General features: G+C 47.9%; 1 protein-coding gene across 7 annotated transcripts; it reads left to right on the top strand.

The window, feature by feature from the left end:
• Positions 1-7,887: 7,887 nt before the first annotated feature.
• Positions 7,888-25,529, top strand: UHRF1 (ubiquitin like with PHD and ring finger domains 1). 7 transcript variants are annotated; one of them, XM_035567690.2, is made up of 19 exons: positions 7,888-8,157; positions 8,956-11,629; positions 12,723-12,928; positions 14,529-14,696; positions 16,908-17,171; positions 17,917-18,080; positions 18,476-18,691; positions 19,525-19,631; positions 19,810-19,996; positions 20,781-20,904; positions 20,992-21,099; positions 21,862-21,966; positions 22,270-22,376; positions 23,162-23,324; positions 23,427-23,564; positions 23,950-24,061; positions 24,170-24,330; positions 24,669-24,767; positions 25,381-25,529. In XM_035567690.2, exons 2-19 carry the CDS (start codon positions 11,602-11,604, stop codon positions 25,525-25,527), a joined length of 2,604 nt encoding a protein of 867 aa, XP_035423583.1. In that variant the 5' UTR covers positions 7,888-8,157; positions 8,956-11,601; the 3' UTR covers positions 25,528-25,529. The 7 variants fall into 7 exon arrangements, with proteins under 7 accessions (XP_035423583.1, XP_035423582.1, XP_035423587.1 ...); XM_035567689.2 differs by having other exon boundaries at positions 7,914-8,157; positions 8,956-10,574; XM_035567694.2 differs by lacking the exon at positions 8,956-11,629 and having other exon boundaries at positions 7,914-8,157.
• The last annotated feature ends 810 nt before the right edge of the window (positions 25,530-26,339 follow it).

Here is a 26,339-nt window from a genome sequence, read left to right as displayed (position 1 = left end):
CAGAAGCGGGTGAGAACTTTTGCAGAGAAAATGTGTAACATTACAAAGATACTCCTGGTTCAGCTTCCCACTGCACAGGCTCTTTACTGCCCAACGACTGGAAGGAAGGAAAGCTGCACCCTGCAGACGCAGGTTTAGTGGCATAAGCCACATGAACATTGCCTCAGACATGACAGGTTACTGCTGTACTAAGCCCTGATGAAATCTAACTACCATAAGTTTTGAAATGAAAACTAAAATTACATAAGATGAACTCATTGTTTTAAACTCCATTATCATTGAACTATTGAAGAAACAGCTGAACTTTCCCAATACTCTATTTTGATTTTAATTACTCATTTTTAGAGTAGTCCCACTATGCCTCTCTATCGTCACTACCAACTCCAGCAACAGAAAGTCTCACAGCTCCGGAAGAGGTATGAAAATGTTTGAGTTTTCCTAAAATGGCAGGTCATGTTTTGCTGCTGTAGCAGTCCAGCCTTCTACTTCAAGACTTGTGTTCTCATCCAACTGACCAGCTAGGAGAACTACAGGGCAAATTTCTCCTTACTTCCCTTGATACTAAGTCCTAGAAGTGTTCTCATTACCTAATGAGACTACAAAAGTTGAAGTATAAAAGTGATGCAATATCTTGAATAAGTATGTACCTCCCCAGCATGGAACTGCACTGGTATCTGGACACTCCGGTATCACGATAAATCCAAGATTACATCTTGTCTCAGTCAGGCACAGCAGGGACTTCAGCACACTTGTTCTTCATTGCAGTACCTGCTTTCCTCCCATTCCAGGAAATCCCTGTTCTTACAATTCCTACAGCATTTTCCAGTGGAAAAAAAACCAAAGAGGATTCCCAAGCCAAGGACAACTCCAGGCTCCCTGGCAGACTTTGCCAAAAAAGCTGATTAGTGACACTGTTCTTGTAGTCAACTTTGACTTGTGTAAGATTCCCATTTGCTCTGGGAACAAGAAAGCTGGAGAACAAACAGTGAAACAAACATTTTCTGGCTCTGGGCTGACAGTAGAACTATGAAAATTCTCAGCAGGTAACGCCATGGGCTTGACAGCCCAGCAAGTTCCATATGCAACTACTTGGCATTTCAGTGAGACTCAGACAGGGCAGGGATGCCAAACACTACCTGTCCACAGCAAGAGTTATCACAGATAGGCACCTCCATCCTCCAGTAGGAAGCCCAGAGCCAGCACCCTTCTGGGCATTCCTGATGATCACCCTGCCCAGCGGGCTGCCTAACAGACCACCACGTGAAATACAGCTTCCGCTTTAGCAGCCTGGGAAAGCTTCCAGAAGATTGCTCCAAGCATAAACAGCGCTTGAATGCAAAGCCTCAGTCCCAAAGTCCACATGGTTTGCTCACGTAGCAGTTATTCTTGTGCTGCTGAGCAACAAATTTGGCTTTTTGAAGCTGAGTAGGCTGAATGAGTCTGCAGAGCTGTTGCAGTTGTGCTTTGCCCTATTTCAACACCATTCCAAACAACCCCTTGGCTGAGCTGCTTCATTTCTAGACAGGTGGAAAAAACTTAAACCACAGAATGTCTTACCAGCCTCAGTGTCAGGGTTAGCCTACAGAGAACAAACCAGAGAAGAAATAAATGAAAACTCTAGTTGCTAACATAAATCAGGAGCAACTCCTTGGTTGATGTAAAAACTACTATAAGGTTAGAGTCAGCCTCTGAAGTACCAGGAGCCCACCTTAATTATGGATGCCACTGGCAGTGACAATCCTCACAGCACAATCGTGTTAGAACATGGTTTGCTCTCCTCTGGAGGAAGGATCTGGGTGTGTTGCAATGCCAGTAGTTGTGCTGTGGACTAGTCATGAGTCATATGGACAGCGTGGTTTTGTTTTCTTTCTGTGCTCTCCCCTACACAAGTGCTGAGCAGTCCTCATTTTGCTCAGCGATCACAGGAAAGCCCAGCACTCCACAGCAGTTGTTTCACGCTCCTCTGGAGAGAGGCACACCTTCGAGCCACTGCAGTTACAAACAAATCCCAGAGAAATCTGGTCTGCCAGCCCACAGCCCCACGCATGGGAAAACACACAGGAAACTGAAAGCAGCATCACCGCTTGGTTTGTTTCACACAACCGGACAATTCTCAGAGAAGCTTTTGTTTTGCCAATGGTTTCGTACCATTGCTCCATCCGAAATGTTAGGTCACTGCTGGAAAAATTTCTCAGACCAGGTAGTTTCAGAAAGATGAAACTCAGTGCACACTTCTGGCATGGCACAATAACACAACCCCTGGTCGTTGCCCAACTCAACACAAGCCTGAATGCAGTGGAAGAGCCCAGGCACCAGCACGCCAAAGCTGCTGCCTGGGTCAGGCTGTCACAGCCATTGCCATGCCTGGCAGAAGGGTACTTTTCTGCTGGGGTAAGCAGCTCCCCTCATCTCTGCCTCTGAGAGTGCCCAGCAGACATAAAACTAGATCTTTAACATGCAGAAGGTTTTATTTTTCCCTGCTGAAACAAGCTCTGCCCCATGAAGCTAGCCTGTGTTGCACTGTCCTGTGGATAGAGAGGTGGGATGTTGAAGAGGAAAAAAAACCTCCTGAATTGTTTTATTTTGGGAAAAGTGATTGAGCCATAACTAGCATGCTTAGTTCAATAGCTTAACCAGCAGTTCCTTAATGAGCATTAAAAAACAAAGCTAATTTTAGCAATTTAGATATGAGCAGGTAGGGCTAATCAGGGCAAAGGTATTAATTTGCGGTTGAAGCACTCACTTGCATTCTTTTCCAGATCTGCCACCGATACCCCACTTACCCTAAACGCAGCTGGCAGAACAGGGTCACAGGATGCCTGCTGCAGGGGGAAACGGCACTGCCCACGGCCAAGGGAGGCACTGCAAACGCTCAGAGGGCAGAGTTAGATTTAGGAGGGGAATTAGGTGATTTGGGCTTTGACCCTGGTACGTAAGATTCAGAATTGCTGGCAGGATTACACCTCTACCACCGTTCTGGAAAGGTCAGCAGCTTTAGGGAACCTCAAAGAGTGGAGCCACTATTTTAGTGGGAGGCATGGACTGCTCGCTCCCCCAGTTCCAAGGGAAATTAGACATCACATCCAGTGGCTTTTACTAAGCATCTCCTTGAGACAGTTAGTGTTTAAGCTACCCAAGCTCCTAGAAAACCCTGTTCCTTCTTTCCTGAAGTAGGACAGCTCCTGGGCTTTCCCATATTTTCCATTTACAGATTATACCACGAGCACAGAACTCCCAGGGCTCTGGGCTGCACCTGTAACTTGCAGAGCAAGAAACATGCCCCGCTGGCTCATTAACAGCCACTTTAATCTGGCAGCTTCAGCAGAACCAACTCCAGAAACAAAGTCCTTCACAGCCACACAGTTTCACACAGTCACAAAGAATCCTGTTAGTCTTGAGAAACACCAAGCGAGTTTGTCAAGTGCTCATTCCAGTGAGCCAGCAGAACGGTGCAGGGCCGCAGCCTCCCTCTGTGGACAGGGCTGCTCTTGAGCAAGGGACAAGTTACCTTGTCACTTCAGCCCTCCCCTTCGTTAACACTATTAGCATGCCTACGCCGATAATCATCCCTGTGAAATAGCTGCAGGCAGGTCTGGCGGCACTGTCAACAGGAAGGGAATGCCCAGCTGATCGCAAGTCAGCAGCGATGTCCTGTCAGGCACCCACATCACGCGCTCCCCGCGTGGGAGAGCCTCCTCCTGCAGGCCCCTCGTCCTGCTTTGATCGCCACCAGCCAACACGCACAGAAGAGCTTTCAGACCTGCAGCTGCCTGCACGCAGCTCAGGGGTCTGTAATGCTGCCAACAGCTCATCTCAGGGCTAGAGGAAGTCTCTGGGAAGTATTTGAAGCCTTTCACCTCCTTCCCAAGGCACGTTATGTGCAGCACAGACACTGGGAGATGTCACCTGTGGCTCTCAAGAAGCCCAGCTCAAGACGACCCTCCCCAAGTCACCCTCCCACCCCAAGACAACACATGGCCCCGTGCCTTCCCAGGGAAGCCAGAGAAGCCCCATGAGCAGCAACGGGGGAACCCAGCCCCTCAGCGGGGCTGTTACAGCCTCAGGGCTCTCCCCCAGTGCCAGGAACCGTTTCCAGAGATGGAGCCAGCTCAGACCCCAGCCCTCCACCCCAGTAAGGCTGCAAAGAGCCACCTACGGCAAGGTGCTGCGGATCCCCCGGGACACCAGGAGCCACCCTTGGGGAGCCCCCAATGCCCCCCACGTGGGACCAAGCCACAACGCCCTCCCTGACCCACAATCCCCTCCCCGAACCGCAGCCCCCTACCCGCCAGCCCTGCCTCACCTGCCCACACAGCTCCACCAGCACCAGCAGCACAGGGAGGATGGGGCCTCGCCCCGCTTAAATACCCCACGGGCCTGATGAGCAGCTGAGGGAGCCAATTGGGGCACGGCGGGCGCCTCCCTGGCCAATGGGGAGGGTGGGGTGGGAGCTGCGGGAATGGGGGGGCTCCTCTGAGGGGCTTGGGGTGGTGGGGGCACGGGGCTGGGTGGCCCCCAGAATGGGGTGCGGGTGGCGGGGCCTCATGGGCGGCCCTGCAGGACATGGGGTCAGGGGGAGATGGAGATGGGGTCGGGGGAGATGGGCCTGCCCCAGTGGTTGGGGAGGGGGCCCGGCCAGCAGCCCCCCAGTGCTGCTCCTGTGCCCACAGCCCCACGCACATCTCGGAGCTGGGCGCTGCCGCCCGCCGCCATGCCGTGCCAAAGGCAGTTCCTCGCTTCTGGGAGCTCGGCGAGGCCCAGACAGAGCGAGGCGTTCCTGCAAACCCTCCGGCAGCGTGCCCGTGCTGTTAGGGAAGAGGGTTCGAGCATGGGCCATGCCCACCGTGCCCAGCATGGGGTGAAACGTACCCAGCCTGGGGTTTGGCGCAGGTTGGGAGGTGCTGGAGCAGGATTCGTCCTGCTTCTCTCCCATGCCGGGGTGTGCGGGGGCAGCCACCGGCGGCAGGCAGCTTGCCCTTGGGTTTTCTGAAGAGCAGCTGTGTTAGCAGCCAGGAATGTGGTTGGAAAGTGCTCGGGTTGGGCGGCTCAGCGTGCTTACAGCCGCTCTCAAGCTGCTCCTCACCTGGCACCAGGCATTGTCAAGAAAGCCCAGAGAAGCAGGCATGGGGGCTGTGACTCAGCCGTGGTGTTTCCTTGGCAAATCTCTCCTCCCCTGCAGCAAGGGTGCTGTAACCACCAAAGGAGTAAGACATGCCCTCCTGCTCAAAGCCGGTGGCTGGCTACGGCGAATACATGGTGATGAAACGTGCCGCTTCTCAAGTTCGTAGTGATTTTCAAGACAGGAGCCGCCTTTCATTTGTACACTTGCAGAGTGCCCAGCAATGCAGGACTCTGAGCTTGGCTGGGGGAATTTTGGACTCTTTAATAGAAATAATAAATAATGTCTTTTTTTAGTCAATGTTTTGCTTTTCTGTTTGTGTTTCATCTTCAGATCTCAAAAGCTGCTTTGAAGCTATCAATTAAGCTTCCTGTTGTCTGTTTTTGAGATCCGTGGGGGAGGAAACTGAGGCACAGGTAAGAATTATCTAAGGTCTTCTAAAGCTATTAAACTGATTGAGTCACCTTGTTTTTGGCCAGTCAATGCAGGAGACCTTGGGTCTCTTTTCTGCATTGCCCACGGTAAGCCATGGAGGCAATGGGAGCGTCAATGTGTTTTGAAAATGTGCTGTTAAGCTAACAAAAATGTTGACAATGATCACTTCTCAGCTTTGAGGTTAAAAGGAATCCCCCTCCTTACTTGAGTCAGCCTTGCCGTGGACTTGTTGGCTGAAGAAGACCTCTGCAGGTCCGGCCGTCTAACCTGCAGCTTGAGGCAGGACTCTTACCCAGCGTGGCTCAGGTCAGCTGGGCGGCTTTGTCTAGCTGAGTCATGAAAATCTTCCCAGGGATGGAGACCTCACACAGCCAGTACTGCATTATGCTCCTAATGAAGAAGCTTTTCCTAATGTTCACTCTGAACTTCTCCAACTACAACTTGTGGCTTTTGCCTCATGGTTTACCACCTGCACTGATGAGAAGACTTTTTGTGCATGTCTCTGTGAAGTAAATTTACTGTTCTAGCTTAATCTGGGAACCTGTCATCTAACAAACTCCCCGGCAATGCATGGTCCCTCCTTTGATCTCATTCTTTTCACAGGTTAAGTTGCACATTTGAAGTGTTCGGTGTCCTGTATTAACTCTGAGGCTGATTAGCAGGTATTGCATGGTGGCTTTTATAGGCTGTGATGTGTACAGGGGAAAGGATGGATGTTCTTGTCTATCCTCTGAAGATATGATGAAATGTTTTAATTTCAGGAACCAGGAATCACGAAATGAGTCCCATGTTTTTCTCGGTGTTTGTCCTGTATATGGACAGTGGGTTATGTCCTCAGGTAAAATGTCAGCGATGCAAATTGTCAGTTGGTTCATGGGAGTGAAGTGCCTGAGCACGCCAGTTGTGGTGGTGATGGTGAAAGTCTCACGAGGCAGGTTATATTTCATCACCTGAATGGGTAAAACAGCACTATCGGAACGGTACATCTTTGTGTGCCTTGCAATGTAGCACAGATGAATGCGTGCAGAAGTGAGGATTCCCATGTGCCATGTAAGTGGCAGGTGGTTTGCATGAGATAACAACAGTAATTGTAATTAATGAGACAATGCTTGATATCTGGCCTGTGATTTTAGTGACCCAGGACAAAATACCAGTGCTTGGAGCTCCTGATCAGTGGTAGACCTGCCTGCAGTATCAGAACTCCGAAATTTTGGAGCCTGTAATTTCAGAGCGAAGGTTTGCACGATCATGTCTGTGATTCTTGGTACTGTATATATACCATATACTTACAGTGAAGATAAAATCAGTTCAGAAGTTTGGTGGGCGTGGGAAGGGTGTAGGAGGCAGAGAAACATGCTCCATGGCTGGAGCGAGCGAGCCCTGTGGCACCAGGCAGTGCTTCCCACAACGGGCAGCATTGCACCAGTAACTCTGCAGCCTTTGGGCATGTGCTGCAGCATCAAGACAGGGACAGAATCCCTCTGGTAAGGATCCCAGATGTTACCCCCTGTCTCCCGTGCCTGTCGGCAGCCAGGAAACCCTGCTCCTCTGCAGCCCTGCTAGCTGTACAGCTCTTGTTTCAGCCGTGTCCTGGGCTCTGCCAGTGGATGAGGCATCTCCAGCTACATGCTTCTCAGTTGTCCCAGTCCTGTTGAGAGGGAAGCATGCAGCTTTGTGGAGGATTTGAAGGATCAGGCCCTTATGCTGGGTCCCCAGCACTAGGCCCAATTCCTTTCCCTGCTCTGTGGTGTGTCACAGCTCAGCATCATCTCTTCGGGGACCAGAGGCCCCATCTGACACCTCCTCTGCCAGTGCTCATCTACTGCGGTAGATACGGTCTTGTTGATCTTTCATGGCCTTTACTCCATTAGTAATCTGCCATGATGCTGTGGTCACCTTCCCCAGGGCACATACACAGGCACGAGAAGAGATGATTCATGGGTGAAGCATGCGTAGCTCTGATTTCTGTTCCTTGGCTAAGTCAAGCAAAGCCCTTGGGCTTCCAGCAAACTCCTTGAGAAGCCCTGTGCTGCTCAGGTGTCCCTCTGGAGCAGTGGTGTCTGGAGCCCACCGAGGCGACAAGTCAGCCTGTGGTCTTTGCCATTTTTTGGACCTTTGGACCTTTGCAAGGTCCCAACGATGCGTGGTGACAGCCCTGCCTGCCTCCGCCGCCCGGAGGCTCTGCTGGCTCATGTTCCTGTCTTTGTGTCCTCTTGCCTGACCACTTCCTCCTGCTGGGAGCGAGTGATCCTTTGGGTAGCAGTTGCAGAAATAGTTTCAGACACAGAAATAGCTAATAACGTCAACTCAAAGCACCCAGCCCCTCATGCTCTAGCTTCCTGTCAGCTGCAGCAGTCGGTGGTGCTCCTCACGGCAGCCTCGTCCAAGGCCACAGCCTGCATCAACGCTGAGTGTCCTCGCGCCAGTCCTGCAGCGCTGCCCCAGGGCAGGGAGCGATGGAGTCAGGGCTGTGGGGCAGGAGACTCGGTGCTGGATCCTGTCCTGTGCTGCCCTCCTGTCAGTACCAGCCACCGGGCTTTGCGTGGTGATCTCCAAAGGCAACGTCCTTCAGAGTGCTGTGGCCTTCTGCAAACAATTTGCTGGTGAAGTACCAAAAGCTTCAGCTCAGCTTTTACCTTCCAACCAACCCCCTGGTCTCCTGAAGTCTTCTGAGCAGTTTCCTAGTCCAGGACATGCTGCAGCTCTCTGCTGCCCTCGCCCTGCCTCAGCCGAAACAGGACTTGGATGCCTCCTGCTGCCCATCTCCCCCGGAGGGTTTCCCAGCCCCTGGTCCCCCCCAGCAGCTTCCCCGGCATATGGGCAGGCGGCAGCAGCTCGGGCAGGTCCCTGCCTGGAGCCCCAGCTGTCTTTGCCCTCACTGCAGGGAACGTCCCAACTGGTTCTTGGCTGCTCTCCCAGTCTTCCAGTTCACCTTTCTGCTGGTTTTCAGACTGCTGGCTGGTTTTCTACATGCCTGTTCTGCTCCTCCCTCTACTCCTGCGCTCTTGCTTCATACCTTTAGGTGCGGGTGGGGTGGGTTAACATAAAAAAGCCAGTTGTTTTTTAATCAATGAGAGGTTAGATGTTATCTGGCCCTGCTAAGTGTGTCCTCTCTGCCTCAGGCCACTGCTGAGGCCTCTACTTTTGCTTCCCCAGTAATCAGCGATACAAGACTCCCTTTACATCACTCCCCAATCCTGGGGGTTTATCTAGCTATACCCCAATTATTTTGGAAATTATAAGAGCATCTCAACAAAAACACATACCTCTTGCGACAGCAGAACGCACTGATTTTGCACCGTCCATCCCCATTTGCTGGATCTTGGTGCACGTCTGCAAAGGTTTCTCTGATATGCTGCTGTCTTGCATTTCACACAGACTCGTGCTGCTCTCTTTCGCAGATGACAGTGGGCACCCTGCCCACCATGCGTGTGTGGACCCAGGAGGTCAGCAGTTTCCACCAGCTCTTTCTTGTCTTCCATGATTCCATTTCCTCTGGATTTGCGTGTAGCAGCTTTGGAGGAGACACCGTGCTGGGGAGCATCATGTCTTTAAGGAGGGCAACAATAGTCCTGGACTCAAGCATTATGTCTTCATTTTGGTCCTCCAAGGAGTGGTGAAGATCTCATACAGGACGACTGAGTTGAAAGCAGATAAGGGCAAATAGTTTTTCTCTAGAGAAGTCTGAAGAATCACGGATCCACAGCTCCTGCAGCAGAGAGCTTCTATCACCAAAGAGCCTTCTGTGGAAGGAGAGGAAAATGAAATCTCACGAGTTCCTGTTGCTGGATGCAGCATGACCCTGTGTCATCCCAATGCACGTGGAAACCTCCAGCGCACCCAGGGACTGCTTGACCTTCCAGATGGGCCCTGCTATTTAACCTGGGGGGGCTCTTGCTGTGTTGAACGTGACATGACTGAATCATTGCTAGTCCTTGGGAGAAGCTATGCAAAGGGTACATATCTACAAACATAAAACATAGATGTTAATACCTCAGATGAAAGACGAAAACTGGATAAAAGCAGTGTGTTATAGCTACCTTGGTTTTCTTTGACTAACTGTCGTGGTTCAGGGAGTCCTGGCTCTCAGAGCACTTCCCACAGGTCAGCGAGTTAAGCCTTACAGTGCGGTGTGTGCTAGACAAGAAACATAGTGCAGAGCCCAGAACACAGACGGCAGAACTTGCTTACAGTGGCACTTAAACACGGAGAGGAAGAAGAAGGTTCAGCAGAGAGAGGGTTCATGGACACTGAGTAGCAAAAAGTTAAGGCTCTGGGTCACAACATGGGATAGCTCTGTATGTCCCCATCTGGGACATACATCCTGCACTGGTTTCCACATACTGATTTCCAACTTCCAAGAAAACGAAACAAAACAAAACATTTTTCTTAGAAAAAAGCAGAAGACAGAATTAAGTTATTTGCACATCAAACAGAATGTTTATTTTTTATTTATTTTTTGAATGAGGACATTCAACTATTAATGATGGGCAAGCCATTAAATAGCTAGCTAGGGCAAAGGCTCAGTTCTTGATATTTTTTCCACCTCTGTAAAGTAGAATAGTCTGTTTCGTTTACCTGGTCTTGCACGTGTTCTTCACGACTGCCAAAGGACTCTTGCAAAAATAAACGCGTGTTCTCTATAGCGGGGATATTTCAGAGCCACAAGTCTCTTGAACAAAGCAGATGTGGCCTTTTTTTCTGGTGAGTGCGGAGGGTAGCCAGTGAGGTTAGGGGAAGATGTCAAAGGTGCTTGCTCCTGATCCCAGCTGGCTTTCTGCAAGCTATGCAACGTGCTGTTACCATGACCCTTTTAAACACTTTAAGTGTTTGTACCTCTTGCTGTGATGCTTCTTGTAGTTTTGTGGGACCAAAGGCCCTGCTATTTCTCTTGTGTCTTCAGATATTAACCAGAAAGTGGTGTAAAGGCATTGTAAGGCATGGATGGCGTGAATCATAGTGGCTGTAATGAGAAGACTGTCCTGCCCACACAGGGATAAATCTGGCCCCCTCGGAACTGGTGAGACCGGCTATCAATTCTTCTTTATGCAAGACTTGCTTTAATCATGTCTATCAGCTGTCATTCCTTAGGTACACACCTGGACTTTCATTTCTCCGGAAACATTCTGCCAAAACTTCACTTAAAACAAGGAGACTGTTAAAAGTTTGTCTTGCTGACTGTGTCTTTTTGCAAATGAATGCAACACTGCTTTAAATTTTCGTAAACTGAACTGGATATCCCTGCTGGCAGATGAACCGAGATATTGTTTCCTCGCAGCATGGAGGATTTGCCAGATGGCAGAAGTGTTTTCAATCAGAATTTGAACTCTGAAGGAAAGAAATGCCTAAAACAATCCGAAAGGGAGAAAACTAAAACTCATCAGCCTCTTAGACAACTGCAATACAGGGAAGTCACGCTCCTTTTTTCTGACAGTCTGTGGAAACCTGAAGCTCCCAGGGCTTTATCTCACATCAGAAGTGCTCTATGAGTTTCTCTGGCAGTGTTCTTGTTTTAATAGAAGAAAGGACCTTAATATGAGAGTATAAATAATCTAACTTCTAATGAAGTCAGTGTTCTACTACTAGAATGATCTAGAATTGAGCCTTATTTTAAGTGATCTGTAGACCCAACTGAGGAGCGTGTAGGATGCAGCACAGCACAGCTTCTGCAGTGTGTGGATTCACTGAATGAGTAAAAGTTTCTTCAGAAACTGCACTTCTTGCTTCCTGACCCTGATAGTTCTAGGGATGCTACAAGTCACCATACACAAGCCCTTTCCTTGAACAGCCCCTGCATTACGGTAAAAGTGCGTTCCCTGCACTGTGGTGGGGATCACCGGGGGCAGAAGGACGTCTGTGTGCGATGCACCTGGACACGTGCAATGTAGTTCTGATGTGGACATGAGATGGGACCCTAATGGGGTGTATGGGAGAGTCAAATGCCAGGCGATAAGGTGCTACCTGAAACATACTTAGCATCTGAGTGTCAGAAAGTTGACCCAAATAGCTGGTTAAATATACATTCCTTGTACTGAGCTTAATGGGACATGGACTACTCAAGGAAAGAAGGGTCAGGTCTGTATATTGAAAGTGGCTTTTTTTGAACTTATTGTAGCCCTTTATAGAGGTGTAAACGATGCTGAAAAAAGACTGAAAGAGGGTAGTAAACGTCTGTTGTTAAACCGTCTTGCATCTGGTGAGGGATGTGGGTTCTCCACTCCTCTAGAAATGGGACACGTGGGTGACAATGTGGATCCAGGTGCGCTGTTAAACAGCACTACCTCCAACTTCAGCCCAGAAGATCCCAACCTGGATCACACATTTAGGTGTGGGACCTGCCCTTAAAAGGGTGCAAACTGTTTTCCCTGCTCAGCCTTTCTCCCTGCTCCCTGCGAGGTCTCTAACTTCTGATAACCCCTTCGGACTGTGGAAAGGGTGTGCTGCTACAGGAGGTCAAGGTTAAGACCCCTGTGCATCTACAGGGGGGAAAAATGACTTTCTTGCAAGGCAAAGCCTTCAGATGTGGGAGGAAATGAAGCCTGACTGCTGCAGGTCGCAGGTCAGATTCAAGGCTTTTGTGCGCTGACACATGCCTAACCTTTGGTACTAACCTAATCTAGGCCACCGACTTTCAACCTGGGATCCGTGGCTTAGCTGTGGGATCCCCAACAGATCCTAAGAGGGCAGGGGCATCCGAGAGGGACACACGCTGCTTAGGAGGCCTTCGCTTGCTGCACACACCCACCAGGGCAGCCTGAAAACAGGGGGGCAGGTGGGTGCCACATCCCACCGACTTCACAGTTTTTTTTTGAAGCATGCGAGAGTTCAGCTCTGTGTCTGTGGGCGCGGGGGGGCGTACCACGGGAAATACTGCTCTGCATTTAGCTTCGGCGCCTCTCGTGTTCTCTTTGTCCGCGAGGCCGGCAGGGCCGCTCGGCTGGGCCTGGGTGGGTGGCGGTGCTGCTGAAGCCACTGGTGGTGGAGCCCAGCCCGCCGCCCTGACACTGCCCCACCCCGGGGTCTGTCCCCCACAATCGCCAATTCCCCTACTTTTATACTTCAACGCCGATTCGTTTTCCCAGAAACCTCGCGGTAAATCCCCTGCTTGCAGTTTACTCCACCGAACGGCCATCCTAAACACCCTTTATCCTTTCTAATTTCCTCGTAGGGTTACAAGTTCGGAGGAAAACATCCTCCAGGACCAGCGCTGCTTTCCGCCCCGCAGCCCCGCTGCAGCACCCGCGGCCACGTTTTCGAGGGGACCACGCACAGCACCACGAGCACCGGCACTGCTCCCGGCCTGGGGGCTCGGCAGCTGGCGGCTCGGATCTTGGGAGGCCTCTCTCAGCACCACGGCAGGGCCTTGAGCTCCCGGTAAGGTTTGGAGCTCCCGGTAAGGCTTTGAGCTCCCGGTGAGGCTTTGAGCTCCCGGTACAGCCTTGAGCTCCCGGCGGAGATGAGCCCCGCGGCGTGCTCGGCGGTGCCGCTGCGCCTTTGGAAGATGGCTGCTAGGAGGGCAGCCACGAGGCGACATTTCGCGCCTCCCGCTCGTTTCGCACACCCAGCACCGGCCCGTTCCCGGTGCCGTTTCCAAACAACCTAACGGTCCCTCCGGTACCGGGACTACCGGGAGACCCTTCCCACCCACCGCGGGGGCTCCCACCGGACCCCTTTGACCCCTCGCCGCGGGACGGGACCAAAGGGACCGTGCCGCGCCCGGCCCTGCCGTGCCGTGCCGGACCCCGGGGGGTCCCCGCTCGGCTCCCGGTTGGGCGGCGGGGCCCTCCCGCGCTCCCGGTTGGGCGCGGCCCCGCCCCCGGCGCTCAGTTCCCGCCAGCGGCGGCCAATGGGCGGGCGCCCGCCGCGCACGGGGCTTTTCCGCGCCAAACTCCAAAGGGCCGGGGAGAGGCGCGGGGCGGCGGCGGGGCGCAGCGCGGCACCGGCCTCCAGCACCGCCACGCCGGTGAGTCCCGCCGCCGGCCCCCGAGCCCGGGACGCGGTAAGGGGATGGCGGAGGAGCCTCCCTTCCCCTCCTTCCCCTTCGGTTCCCCCCCCCCCCCCTCCACCCCCGTCCCGGTGACAGCTGCCGGTCACCGGGGGCCAGCAGCGCCCGTCCCCGCCGGGTACCGGGCGCGGAGCCGCTGCCCCGGGGCTCCTCTACCGGGGGCTGAGCGCTGCCGGGAGTGGCCGCGGGGCTCCGGGAGCGGCCACAACCCCTCGGAGCGCGGCCGGGCCGGGGGCTGCGAGCGGAGCGGGGGGGGCCGGGGGGCGGGCAGGGCCCGGCATCACCCCGCGCGGTTCCCGGGGCTTCTGCGGGCCGGGGCTGGCGGCGACCGGGACCGCACGGCGGCGGCCGGGGTCCCGTTTTTTAATTATTTATTTTATTTTATTTTATTTTTATTTTACTTTTATTAATGATAATAATTATAATAATAATTATTATTATATTTTAAAATTTATTTTTCTCTGGACCGGAACGCGGCGCCCCCCGCCGTGAACGCGGGGAGCAGCCCGGCCCGGGGGCGCGGCCCCGTTGTGCCCCCCCCCCCCCCCCCGGCACCGAGCTCCGCCGTCCCCGGCAGCGGCCCCTTTAAAAGCGCCCCCTCCCCTCCCGGCGCCCTCATTTGCATAATCTCGCGAGCCTTCTCCGGGGGCGGCCCCCGCGAGAGCGCAGGGAGCGTTTCAATTGTGGCGCGAGATACAGTTGGCGCGCGGCGCCCGCCCGCGAGGCGGCACGGAGGCAGGGGCGCAACCAAAGCCGTTAGGCGCTCGGGTGGGCGGGCCTAAACCACCTAACGACCAATCAGCGCCCGAACCGGCCGGGCTGCTGACCAATGGCGTGGCGGCGGCGGGAGGGCGGGCCGGCCGGCCGGCTGGCGGGCGGGGGGCGGCGGCGGCGGTAGGTTGCGCGGTGTCCTCGAGCGGCGCCGCCGGGGCCGGGCCGCGGCGCTGACGCCGGGCTCGGTGCGGGCAGGGCAGGAGCGGCGCCATGTGGATCCAGGTGCGCACCATGGACGGCAGGGAGACCCACCGCGTGGACTCGCTCTCCAAGCTCACCAAGGTGGAGGGGCTGCGGCAGCGCATACACCAGGTCTTCGGCGTCGAGCCCCACCGGCAGCGCCTCTTCTACCGGGGCAAGCAGGTACGGCCCCCCCCCCCCCCCCCCGCCCCCTCACAGACCCCCCCCTCAGAGCCCCCTCAGGGCCCGCTGCCAGCCGCGGGGGCTCTGCCGCCACCTAGCGCCCCGGGAGGGGGCTCTCGCCCCACCCCCCCGCCCCCTCACAGGGGGGGGTCCCTCTGGCCTGGGCCCCCTCCGTTGGTTGGGGGGTGGGGGGCGCCTCGGTAGCGGCGCCGAGTCGTGTCCATTCCCCCCCCCCGCCCCCCCCGACGGCTCCGTGTTGTCGTTTCGCCCCCCCGGTGCCTCCGACGGCCCCGTGTCCCCCTCCCCCTCGACGGTTCTGGGTCCCCCCTACGTGTTTTTCCCCCCCCATGTCCGTCCCCCCCGTCCCGTGTCCCCCCGGCCAGGCTCTGCCCCGGTACCCCCAGTACCGGGCCGGGCTTTCAGCACCCAGTTGTGGGGTCAGCGGAGGGACCGACCCCGGCACGGGCACCCAGGGGATGCAGAGACCCGGGGGGGCTCGCAGATAAGGCGCTGAGCGAGGCAGGCTGTCAGCAGGCTTCTGCCACTGTCTGTGCAGCTAAATAGCTCTAAACCCACTTACTGGCCGTCATCACGTCTATTTTCTTCATTGAAGATGCACTTGCTTTGCAAAGTTAATTCGTTTTTGTGTAACTCCCCGAGTTCATAGTTCAGTTCTTTTTTTTTTTTTCTTGCTTTGTTTTACATAGAAACATTTACCCAGTGTGATCCTGTAGTGATCGTTCCCTGCTGCGCCCATTAGTGCTTTGTCTGAGGTTTTGAGTTGTTTGAAATGCTCACGTGTTTCCTTAGCTCAAATTTTAAAACGTCAGGAAAATACTCGTTAATTTAAAAAAAAAAAAAAGGCATCCTTTGCTGGAGATAGATCTTCAGTTGCTGTCACTTCTTTCAGAATTTCCTTTGCACTCCTGTGGTTTCATGTCCTGTTCGCGTTCTCTGCTCTTTCATTTCACTTTGCACCTGCTGTCGCCCGGTTCTTTGGTGGTGACAATTGATAACAATACCGTGTTTGTCGTATTGTCTCCTTTCTAAGAGAACGAGCGACAGTTCTTTGGTTTGGTCTTGTGTATCTCCGTGAGTTCTCATCTCTAAAACAGAAAAAGTCCAGATCGTTTCCTGCACGGTCAGATTTCCAGGGATTGTTCCGTAACCGTTTTGAGCTGTAAATCAGAATTGAATTATCGTAGTGATTCCCGTAAAGTGTAAATTTTTGAGGTTTTACTCTGCTTCCCATTGATAGGGAACAAAGCTCGGGGGATTGCTTTTTCTGGTGGTTTGGGCTGGAAGGGGATGATCATTTCCTGTATAATTTCTTAGTCAGACCTTAAATATGTGGTGAAGCTTGTCTAAACTTCGAGCTGCAGCGTAGTCTCGAGTGCTGTATTTTAACTCCGAAATGGTGGTGCTCCTCCGAGTTCCTGAAAGGAGAGGAACCTACTTGGCCCTATGAACTTCTCTTACTTCTTGCAGGGGTGGGCTCTTGATTTGACTACGTACAGCGCCAGACTTTCAAAATACATTCTTAAAATTAGAGAGGGTGTGAAATTAGGACCTGCCTGCCCGTGCTAAGAAGTGATTGGGTGGTTTCAAGTTGAATTGAATCCTTTTTGATTTTTACTCTCAATGGAAAAACTGCGTGTTTGCCTGGAGAAAAGTAGGTGATTAATTCTTTGGCTTCTACTTAATGCTGCATGTAACAGAGCAATGTCTTAACAACAATCAGGAGCGTGCGCAAATACAATGTAAAGACTGCTTTGTGGTAACGTTTGTATTATGAGACGTGTCTCGATTAAGGAAGAAAGAACTTCCGTTAGAGTTCCTAGGTGATGTAGAATTACCTTTAAATCTCAATAGGATGTAGGGGATCTGTGGTTTAAGTCCTTCCTCCCAGAAGCGCTATTTCTAGGGAATGTGCCACAGACCTTTTCACAGGACACAGAGGTTTAATCTGGGCAGCAAGGAAGCTTTTCTAGTTGGTGGAGTCCGTTAAAAAAGAACACTTTGAATAGTAAGAATAACAATCTATAAGTATCTGTGCTGCTGAAGAGCTGCCAAGTTCCTTGATTGTTAATGGTTTTCAAGAACTGTGGTCTCTCTTGGCCCACGGAGACAGTTGCAACACGATGGGTGGTTTTGAATCGGAAAATCTCCGCTGAATTAAATAACCTGATTATTTCGATCCTTTCCCTGTAGATGGAAGATGGTCACTCCCTTTTTGATTACAGTGTTGGACTGAATGACATTGTTCAGCTCTTGGTTAGACAAAGCCCAGCAGTGCTTCCTGCTGTTAGTAAGGAGAAGGATTCTGAGCTCTCTGACACAGACTCTGGCTGCGGCTCAGGCCAAAGCGAATCTGACAAAAGCTCTCACAATGGAGAAGGTGCCATGGAACTGGAGGGACAGCCCAGTACGGCTGCGCAGCCTGACTGGACTGACCCAGGCTTCGGCCTCTATAAGGTGAGTGAGTCACTGGAGAAGGAGCACTGCTTAAAGCCAGGCTTTGGGAGGGGAAGCGTGTTCAGCGGTTGAAAATTTCTGAAAATCTTTCGTTCTCCAATTGTCTTTTTTTTTTTTTTCCTTAAACCATCCAACAGCAAACAAAAAAAAATACCAACCAACCACAAACTAATTAAATGCAACATGTTTTGGGTTAAAATATCTTATTTTTCATTTTACCCTTTTAATTAAAATACAATATGCTCTTTTTGCTTTTTTTAAAAAAAAGTATTGCAAGTGCTTGTTTTAATTTAAAAACTTTCCCCAGTATTTTTGCTTGGAGTTGCTGCATTTGTCAAAGCTGAAACTTCCTTGAATGAACCAAAGAAAATCTCAACAAGCTGTTCGGAATCATTTTTACTTGTCTGTTTCAAGGGATTTTATTACAGATCTAGTGATGTCCTCATCAGACTATGAGTAAGACAGTTCAGAAAGCCTCTTGTAAACTATTTAATAGTAGTTTGTACAAGATAAGGCTTGTATGCATTTGGTGTAGAATAGATTTTTAGCCTTAGGGGTTTAACCTGAGAAGGCTATAGGGCTGCATAATGGGAACAGGAAGGCAAGGGACAGCTTAATGTTTAAGATGATCAGTAAAATATCTTGATAACAGTTAACTTGAGATGGCTAAATCTTCCAGTAGATCTGAAAATTAATGCTCAAATTGAAAATCCATTTGGTGAGCTGTATACTTTGCTTTGTGTAGATCAATGACTTGGTTGATGCTCGTGATATGAATATGGGAGCATGGTTTGAAGCCCAGGTTGTAAATGTAACCAGAAAAAAAGCTGCAAATGACAGTTGTGCAGATCCTGATCAGCAGACGACCATTCCTGAAGAAGATGTAATATATCATGTGAAATATGAGGAGTGAGTTTTGTTCATTTCTTGGCTACTAGTCATTTGGATTGTGATGTCAGTGGGGAATTTGATTGTAAGAATTCATGAAGGTAGAACAGAACTGGGCTGTAATTGTAAGACAACTGTAAAACAAAACACGTGGGCTGTTTTTAGACATCATGTTTTTAGACGTATGAAATCCTATCACCCAAGTTTTGAAAGGGATACGATACTAACAAAGTTAGGCTGACTGATTCTGGCTGTGACTGTGTGGGAGGAGGAGACGTTATTCTTCACAGTATATTTGTATGCTCTGTCGTATCAGTTCTTAAATCAACTTGTCTAGATAAAATTACCGCAAGTAACTTTTGATGGTGAATCTGATTCGTCTTCTCTGTCCTTCCATTCTGGCCTTCTACCTCAAGTTATCCAGAGAATGGAGTTGTAGAACTGAGTTCGAATGATGTACGGGCTCGTGCACGGACTATTTTGAAATGGCACCAGCTAGAAGTAGGACAGGTGGTGATGGTCAACTATAATCCCGACGAACCAAAAGAGAGAGGTTTCTGGTATGATGCTGAGATTCTGCAGAAAAGGGAAACAAAAATGATTAAGGAGATAAATGCGAAGATACTACTTGGGTAAGCAATAAAGAATAGAAATGTGGAATAAATTGAATTCTCCAGCTCTGTTTAAGCCTTCATGAGGTCTGAGTGACTGCTGAAAAAATGGTGCGCCAGAAATGCTGAGGAGAGATGGAAAGCTGGGTGATTGATCTTGTAGTACTGCGTTTTCAATTAACTTCCACTGGAGGGATTGGATGCTGCAAGGAATCGCAGGGCACACTGATCTGTGGATTCACATACTGCTGAGAAGATGCAAAGCCCTGTATTTGCTAAGAGGCAAAGAATTGTTTAATTGTTTGTGTTAACTATCTGTAGTAGCTTTACAAAAACTTCAGTGTAATATTTTGTCAGATACAGAAATGCAGAATAAACCCTCACTTTATAAGGATGATGAAATCAACCCCAAATCTCTTCTTTAGAAGAAAGCAAGTATACATATAAGGGACTCTGAACTTTAGTTGCTGATGTATAAAAATATACTTTCATGGGGTTGCCAGAACATTCCTTCTTTTTCCTCTCACCATAGTTATTTTGACTTCATAACTATAAAACAGGAGAGGAGTATAGTCTGGAATATTTTGGGGTGACAGCAGTCACTGATAGTGATTTGAATGCTACAAGTACCTGAATCTTCATTAAGACAAGAAGGGGTATGCTTTGTCTAATGTCACAAAAAGTATTTCATGGTGATGTTGTCATGCCACTGTGCTAGAGCAGGCGATGCTGCAGCAGGTATCTTGTGATACAGGGCTGACACCAAACCAGTCTGTGTTACTGGCACACAGCTGTGAATTCATGCTGTAGGATATCTTATGATCTCTTTGACGTTTATCAACTTCTCCTTGTAGGGATGCCGGTGATTCTTTGAATGACTGCACAATTACGTTTGTGGATGAAATTTATAAAATCGAAGAACCAGGCAGTGCTTGTCCTGTTAGTGCCAGTCCATTAAAACGTGAGTCTGCTACGTAGTTCTTGTGTGTACAATATTGTCTTACCTTTTGTTATTCTGTTAACTCTCTTTGAGTATCAGAGAGTTCACAAACACTTCTAGCTGTGACTCCTTTGACCATCTCTAGTATATCTTGACACTTTCTGGAGCCTGAAGTAGAGTTGTTTCTCCTTGCGAACAGGACAAAATGGACCTGTGTGTAAAGCTTGTAAGGACAACCCGAACAAAACCTGCAGGATTTGTGCTTGCTATATCTGTGGGGGTAAACAAGATCCAGATAAACAGCTCATGTGTGATGAGTGTGATATGGCTTTCCACATCTACTGCCTCAACCCTCCCCTTAGTAGTATACCAGACGACGAGGACTGGTAAGTTCTAACGATGCTGTGTGGTATCACAATTGCCACCTAGATTGAGTAGAAAGTGAGGTCTAGGGCTTAATGCTGCCCTTAGGTGGCGGTATTGTGACTGTATGAGGTGAAGAGAGGTACGCTACCATTATGGGTGGTCTGAGTGTTGGTTTTGTTGTTAAATACAACTTCGTAGCTTCTCTTGAGTCTAGTGAGAGCGTGTTTTAGGCCAGAAAGCTGGTGGCTTAGCAAGCTTTTTATTTTTTGCATAGTTTTGGGATGTAGGTGCTTATGCAAATTGAAGTACAGATACCTATAAACCAAATGTAAACCTGATGCCAGTAAGCATGTAGTCACTTTTATGGGTCACTTATGGGTATTCCACAGTCCCCGATCATCACAGTAGGCCTGTGACATGTACTTTTTAATATACGTATGTAATCAGCATGTATATTTCATATATATTTTGCCATAAATACAAATATAGACATATATATAAAAGATATGCCTTCACCTGTATTTGTATCTACGTCGAAATATGCTGTTTAGTTCATGTATCCTGTTTCAGCATTTCATACGAAGAATTTTATGACACAAACATTTCCTGACCTCTGCAGTGATTTAGAAGATCATGCAAGGACAGTGGCTAATACAGATCTAATTCCAGTATGGAGAGTTGCTTCAGTGTCCTGTCCAGTTTCATATGGGGAAATTGTAGTATCATAACTCAGTTAACTGAGAAAATTCTCTTTTTAATTTAAGGCTTTGCTACTTATTAATTTTCATTGATTTGTGACTTTAGGTATTGCCCTGAATGTCGAAATGATGCAAGTGAGGTGGTTTTAGCAGGAGAGAAATTAAAAGAAAGTAAGAAGAAACAAAAAATGGCATCTGCTAATTCATCCTCACGGAGAGACTGGGGCAAGGTCAGTTAAAGCCGTTTTTATTTTGAGGAATAATGTTGGTGTGTGTTCCTTGTAATTCTTGGCTGACTGGTCTCCTTTTTGAAATAGGGTATGGCATGTGTTGGCCGCACAAAGGAATGTACCATTGTCCCCTCTAACCACTATGGACCAATTCCTGGGATTCCGGTTGGCACCATGTGGAAATTCAGAGTACAGGTATGAAGCTGAATCCTGGCCTCAGCCACTGTAAAGAAAAATGGGAATGATCCAAGTAATAGATGTGAAACCTGAAGCAGTTAATAGTGAAGTGTATGGCACTGGATATGTAAGTGCAGAAGGGAAGGAACTCTGGCTTTGTCTATATCAAGTGTTCCATAACTAATGTCGTATTGTTCAGGCACTTAAGTGCTTTTTTCCTTCGTGCTTTTTTGGTGACTCAAACTCCAAACCAAACGTATATTTCCAGTATTTTGCCCTGGAAATGTGTAATATCTCCTAATTTTTCTGCTGGTAAGACTGTCTCAAGTAACTAGATATATTAAAGTTTTCTCATCCTGTAAGACCACGGGGCGGGGAGCCCTGAGCTATACAGCCTTTGTTCTCCAAGTATGACATGAAAGTTTTTCAAGACCAATTGCCTTATACAAGTATTTCATTTTAGTACCTACATTACTCTAAAATTCCTGGAGCTTGTTAAAAAGCAGTCTAGGTGAGAAAGACCTAAATTCACATCACAAAGTATATCCAGGTGTTTAATTCGCTGCAGTTTCCAACTGCTTATTTTTGAAAAACGTGTATTTTCTTCGTGGAGTTGTTTGGATGATGGTGGTGAGGACACAGTTTCATCCTGTAATATATGCAAAACAAACGCAAAGTAGTACTTGTTAATTGGTTTAGTTCCAAGACCAGTGAGTGATCACATTGCTCATTTGCTGCCTAGCGAGCTTTTGCATTGTGTTTTTTCTTATTTTTTTCCAGGTGAGCGAATCTGGTGTTCACAGGCCCCACGTAGCAGGTATACATGGCAGAAGTAATGATGGTGCTTATTCCTTGGTTCTGGCAGGAGGCTATGAAGATGATATAGTAAGTAAATCCTGATTATTTGTGTCTGAGAACCAAACTATCATGTAGACATCTTACGTTTTGTATCAGATGTTTCCTGTTAAAGTGTGTGATGAGACAACAGTTGTCACCCTGACTTTTTCCTCTGTTCTTAGCAAACTTAAGAGGGGACGACAGGCAAGTTGAGTCTGGGAGACTTAAATGAGTGTGTGTGTGTGTCATTTTTCCTTTTTTTCAGAGTGCAATATTAAAGATACCTGATTAAAATACTCTTTTATTTAATTACTCTTGTGAATATGTTGCAACCATCCATATACGTTTCAGGATCATGGAAATTCCTTCACATATACAGGGAGCGGAGGTCGTGATCTCTCTGGAAACAAACGTACAGCAGAACAGTCTTGTGATCAAAAACTCACCAACATGAACAGGTTGGCAACATTTGCACTCTGTTCTGAACCTTAGTAACTAGCAGTCTGTTGACCTGAAAAATTGTTTATCTTACTTGAAATCTGTAAAACTGATTTGTAAAACTGTTGTTTTACAATGGCTGTAGATCTGTTGTGCACTGGAAATGCTTCTTACGGTGTGCTTTAAATGAAAAATGTGAGACTAATATCACTACAATTCTATGTTGACTGAAACTTAAGGAACAGAGTAGTAAAATAGCGTAGAAATTTTCATACTTTCTCCTGAATCCTTTGCAGCCACTGTTGTATGAGTCACCCTGGGAGACCAGATCATTCGTAATTCGAAGCTGTTACTCCTGCACATAAGTGTGGATTTGAGTGGAGGAGGTGGTCCATGCAATTAATTTAGGGTAATATAATGAATAATCAGTGTATTTGAAATGTGATCCCTAGTCAAGAGACTCGAATACTATCTCACAGAGTTCTTAGTGGTACTTAGTGTTAGTTCTTAGATACTTGAAAGTGTTACTATGTAAGGCAAAGTAGCAAAAGACTGGCCCTGAGACCGGGCCCAGAAGGGGCTCCCATAGGCAGTAGTAGCTTCCGGGTGTTTTTTTGGTACGTTATTTCTAAGGTTCAGCACAACGCCAGTACACTGGTACTCTTTGTAGTAATGGTACCTGATTGTACCAGTGCGATGCTCAGTAAAGTAGTATTCCATGCAAGCTCTGTTTTACTTTGTTCCCTCTCTGATTCTGAAGAGTTTTGGGGTAAATGCGCTAAGTTGAATGGACTTTCTCTTACAGAGCTCTGGCTCTGAACTGTAGTGCCCCCATCAATGACAAAAATGGAGCTGAAGCTAAGGACTGGAGAGCTGGGAAGCCAGTCCGAGTGGTGAGGAATGTGAAAGGAGGCAAACACAGCAAATACGCTCCTGTAGAAGGGAACAGATATGATGGGATATATAAGGTAAGAAGGATTTGAATCCTACTGAAGTAGGGAAAGGTAATTTGCTTATGCCAAAGAAGCTTTAATAGTATCTGGTGGACTTGCTTCTGGCTGTTTTTTTAGGTTGTGAAATACTGGCCCGAAACAGGGAAATCTGGATTTTTGGTGTGGCGTTACTTACTTAGGAGGGATGATGACGAACCTGCTCCTTGGACCAAAGAAGGAAAGGACAGGATGAAAAAGCTTGGCCTAACAATGCAGGTACACTTTTGGAACATCACCGTGGTTCCCTTTGACTTGATGGTTAGCAGGAATTTTTCTATTATACATTTTTATTGAGGATAATCTGCTTTGCCTTGTGTAAGAATCTAAGAATCAAGATAGCCGCCTCTAGACTGAAGGGGACACGAATACTTTCACTCCTGTGGGTTGTTTTCTTTCTACATCAGGAGATTAAATGGACAAAACTCATCTTCTTGTATGGAATTCTTACAATCAAAGTACCTTAGGAGGGCAGGGATCTATTATTTAAGACAGATAACCCCTGGAGCAACTCTCAGAGGTCATCTTTCCAGCCTCTAATAGTCTGTAAGTCTATGAATTGGCACCGTTTGCATTGGATGCTTTTTGTTTTGTTTTCCTGCAGTATCCTGAGGGGTATTTAGAAGCTGTTGCAAACAAAGATAAAGAAAAAGAAAATAATGGAGATGATGAGTTTGATACCCCAGGGAAAGGAAAGAGGAAAAGGAAATCAGCAGGTTTGTGAAGTAGGCAAGTGGATATAGAAAGCCTCGTAGGTCTTTGTGGATTTTACCTACTTAATCTTTATTTTTTTTTAAGAAGTCACTGTTTTTTTTCTTTTTCAGGTGGAGGGGAGGAAAAAGTTGTTAACTCTCCTACAGGGACTCCAAAGAAAACTAAAGTAGAGCCATATAAGCTGACATCTCAGCAAAAATCTCTTATAAAAAGTGATGAAGCCAATGAAAAACTGTGGAATGAAGTACTAGATGCTCTCAAAGATGGACCGGTATATAATACTTTTTTATTCCTGAAATAGTGGTAATTAACTATTTTACTGTTCCTAAATATAAACTTCTTGGCTGCATAAAGAAATAGCCTCAGAACTCTAGTATTTTTTTTAATGTAGGCATCTGCAGCGTAACTTAAAAGCACTATTTGAGACCAGTGAGAAGGTTAAGAACTTGTTAATGTGACTTTTTTCCATGTTGAGCTTTGTTTAAAGGAAAAAAAAAACTTTCTATGTCTAAAATAATCCTTTGTATTTCATTTTTTATTTTTTGGGGGGGAGGGCTGTACCTTTCAGAGCATAGTAACAAGAAGTTGATTCAAATGTTCTCTTTACAGAAATTTCTAAATAAAGTTGAAGAGGCTTTCTTGTGTATTTGCTGTCAGGAGGTTGTGTTTCGGCCAGTCACAACTGTATGCCAACATAACGTGTGCAAGGTGAGCAGTTGCTGTGACTCTCCTGTTGAGCAGTTGAGCCTTGAACTGACTTAAGTGGTGAAGCAGATTTTTTGTTTGTTTGTTTGTTTCTGCCTGTTAGTGTTCTAGCAGGACTCAGTTATATATGTGAAAACTTAAGATTTGATGAAAGTTCATTGGCGTAGGAAAGTTCACTTTAAAGAAAGTTCCACAATTGTATTGCTACTGCCTGATTCTTGTAAAAGATGAGACCTTCTCTGCAGGCTGAGTAGTGCTGCTAGGTGACACTGATGGGTTTGTCAGTGTTACAAAGTGCATGGTTTTGTTTTGTTTTCTGAGGAATAACGTGGCGTGTTCTTGTGGAAGCTATGACAGTCTTTAGCATCTCTACCACATACTTAAATGCTGCCGTGACTGATGCGCTCTGTTGAAGAGCGTGTGCTATTGCATGTAATGAAGGAAGTTTTCTTTCTGACAGCCAGCCTTGCATTGCTCTTGGCCTTTCTCAGCTCTTGTCAACACCTGGGTGAGCTACGAAGTAAAAGGAACCTCATTCTCCAATCGGGGCTCTGTAGAATGAGCTGAACGGCACATCCGTATTTCTTAACTAATTATTTTTTTTGTCCTTCACCAGGATTGTTTGGATAGATCCTTCAAAGCAGATGTGTACAGTTGTCCAGCCTGCCGCTACGATCTTGGCAAAAACTATACCATGCAAGTGAATGAAACACTGCAGACCATTCTAACTCAGCTCTTTCCTGGATATGGCAATGGACGGTGATTCTGTAAAGCACTTCTAATTTCCTTGTGTTCAAACTTATTAATGGGTTTTCAATGGGCTTAATTTAAAAAAAAAAAAGTAGTCTGTGTTCTCCCAGATCCCTAAAAAAAAGTTTAAAGTCTTCCTTGTTTTTAAAAAAACTATAAACTTCAAGGAATATCCTTCTGTATGTTTGTGGATTTTGTTTTTGTTCTAAATGTTGAATTTTGCTTTTTTAAATTTTTTTCCCCTCAAAACTGCCATTCATCAGCACGCATCTTTTTTCTATACAAAGTGCTTCCGGTAAGGCTGCTAATGATTGTGAAAGTTCTTGGATTGCCCTCTGTCCCATCCCCATCCCCTCCCCCTTTTTTTTAATTCAAGAAAAATGGCTTGGTTGCTTGAACAATCTTCAGCATTTGGGGATTTGGCCATAAAGGTAGATTTTTGCATCACCTTGGCAGCATTTTGATGCTCAACTTGTACAAGATGGTTCCTGGCTTATGACTTTTTTAATTGCAAGTGGATATTTACTATTTTTTAAATAACTTTTTATACATTTGACAGACCTATCAAAAGCCATTTCCTGCTAATTTTGTATATCAAAAAAAAAAAGCTGCTTGCTTTTAGTCAAGTAGTTGGAGCAATATGAAGTACTACCTCAGTTGGACTTCTTATTAGGGAACTATTTGTTCAGCCAGGTGCTGTCTTCTATCCAGAAATGCCATTGTGGAATATGCTAAAGCCATTCTTAAGTGCCTTTTGTCCTTTTTGGAAAGACTGGGCTCTGAATCACCGTATATATTTTTTCATAAGCACTGAATTGTTTAAAC

The sequence above is a fragment of the Cygnus atratus genome, chromosome 26 (assembly GCF_013377495.2).
Source record: "Cygnus atratus isolate AKBS03 ecotype Queensland, Australia chromosome 26, CAtr_DNAZoo_HiC_assembly, whole genome shotgun sequence".
Classification (NCBI taxonomy): Eukaryota; Metazoa; Chordata; class Aves; order Anseriformes; family Anatidae; genus Cygnus; species Cygnus atratus.
This window is presented reverse-complemented; position numbering and strand designations above follow the sequence as displayed.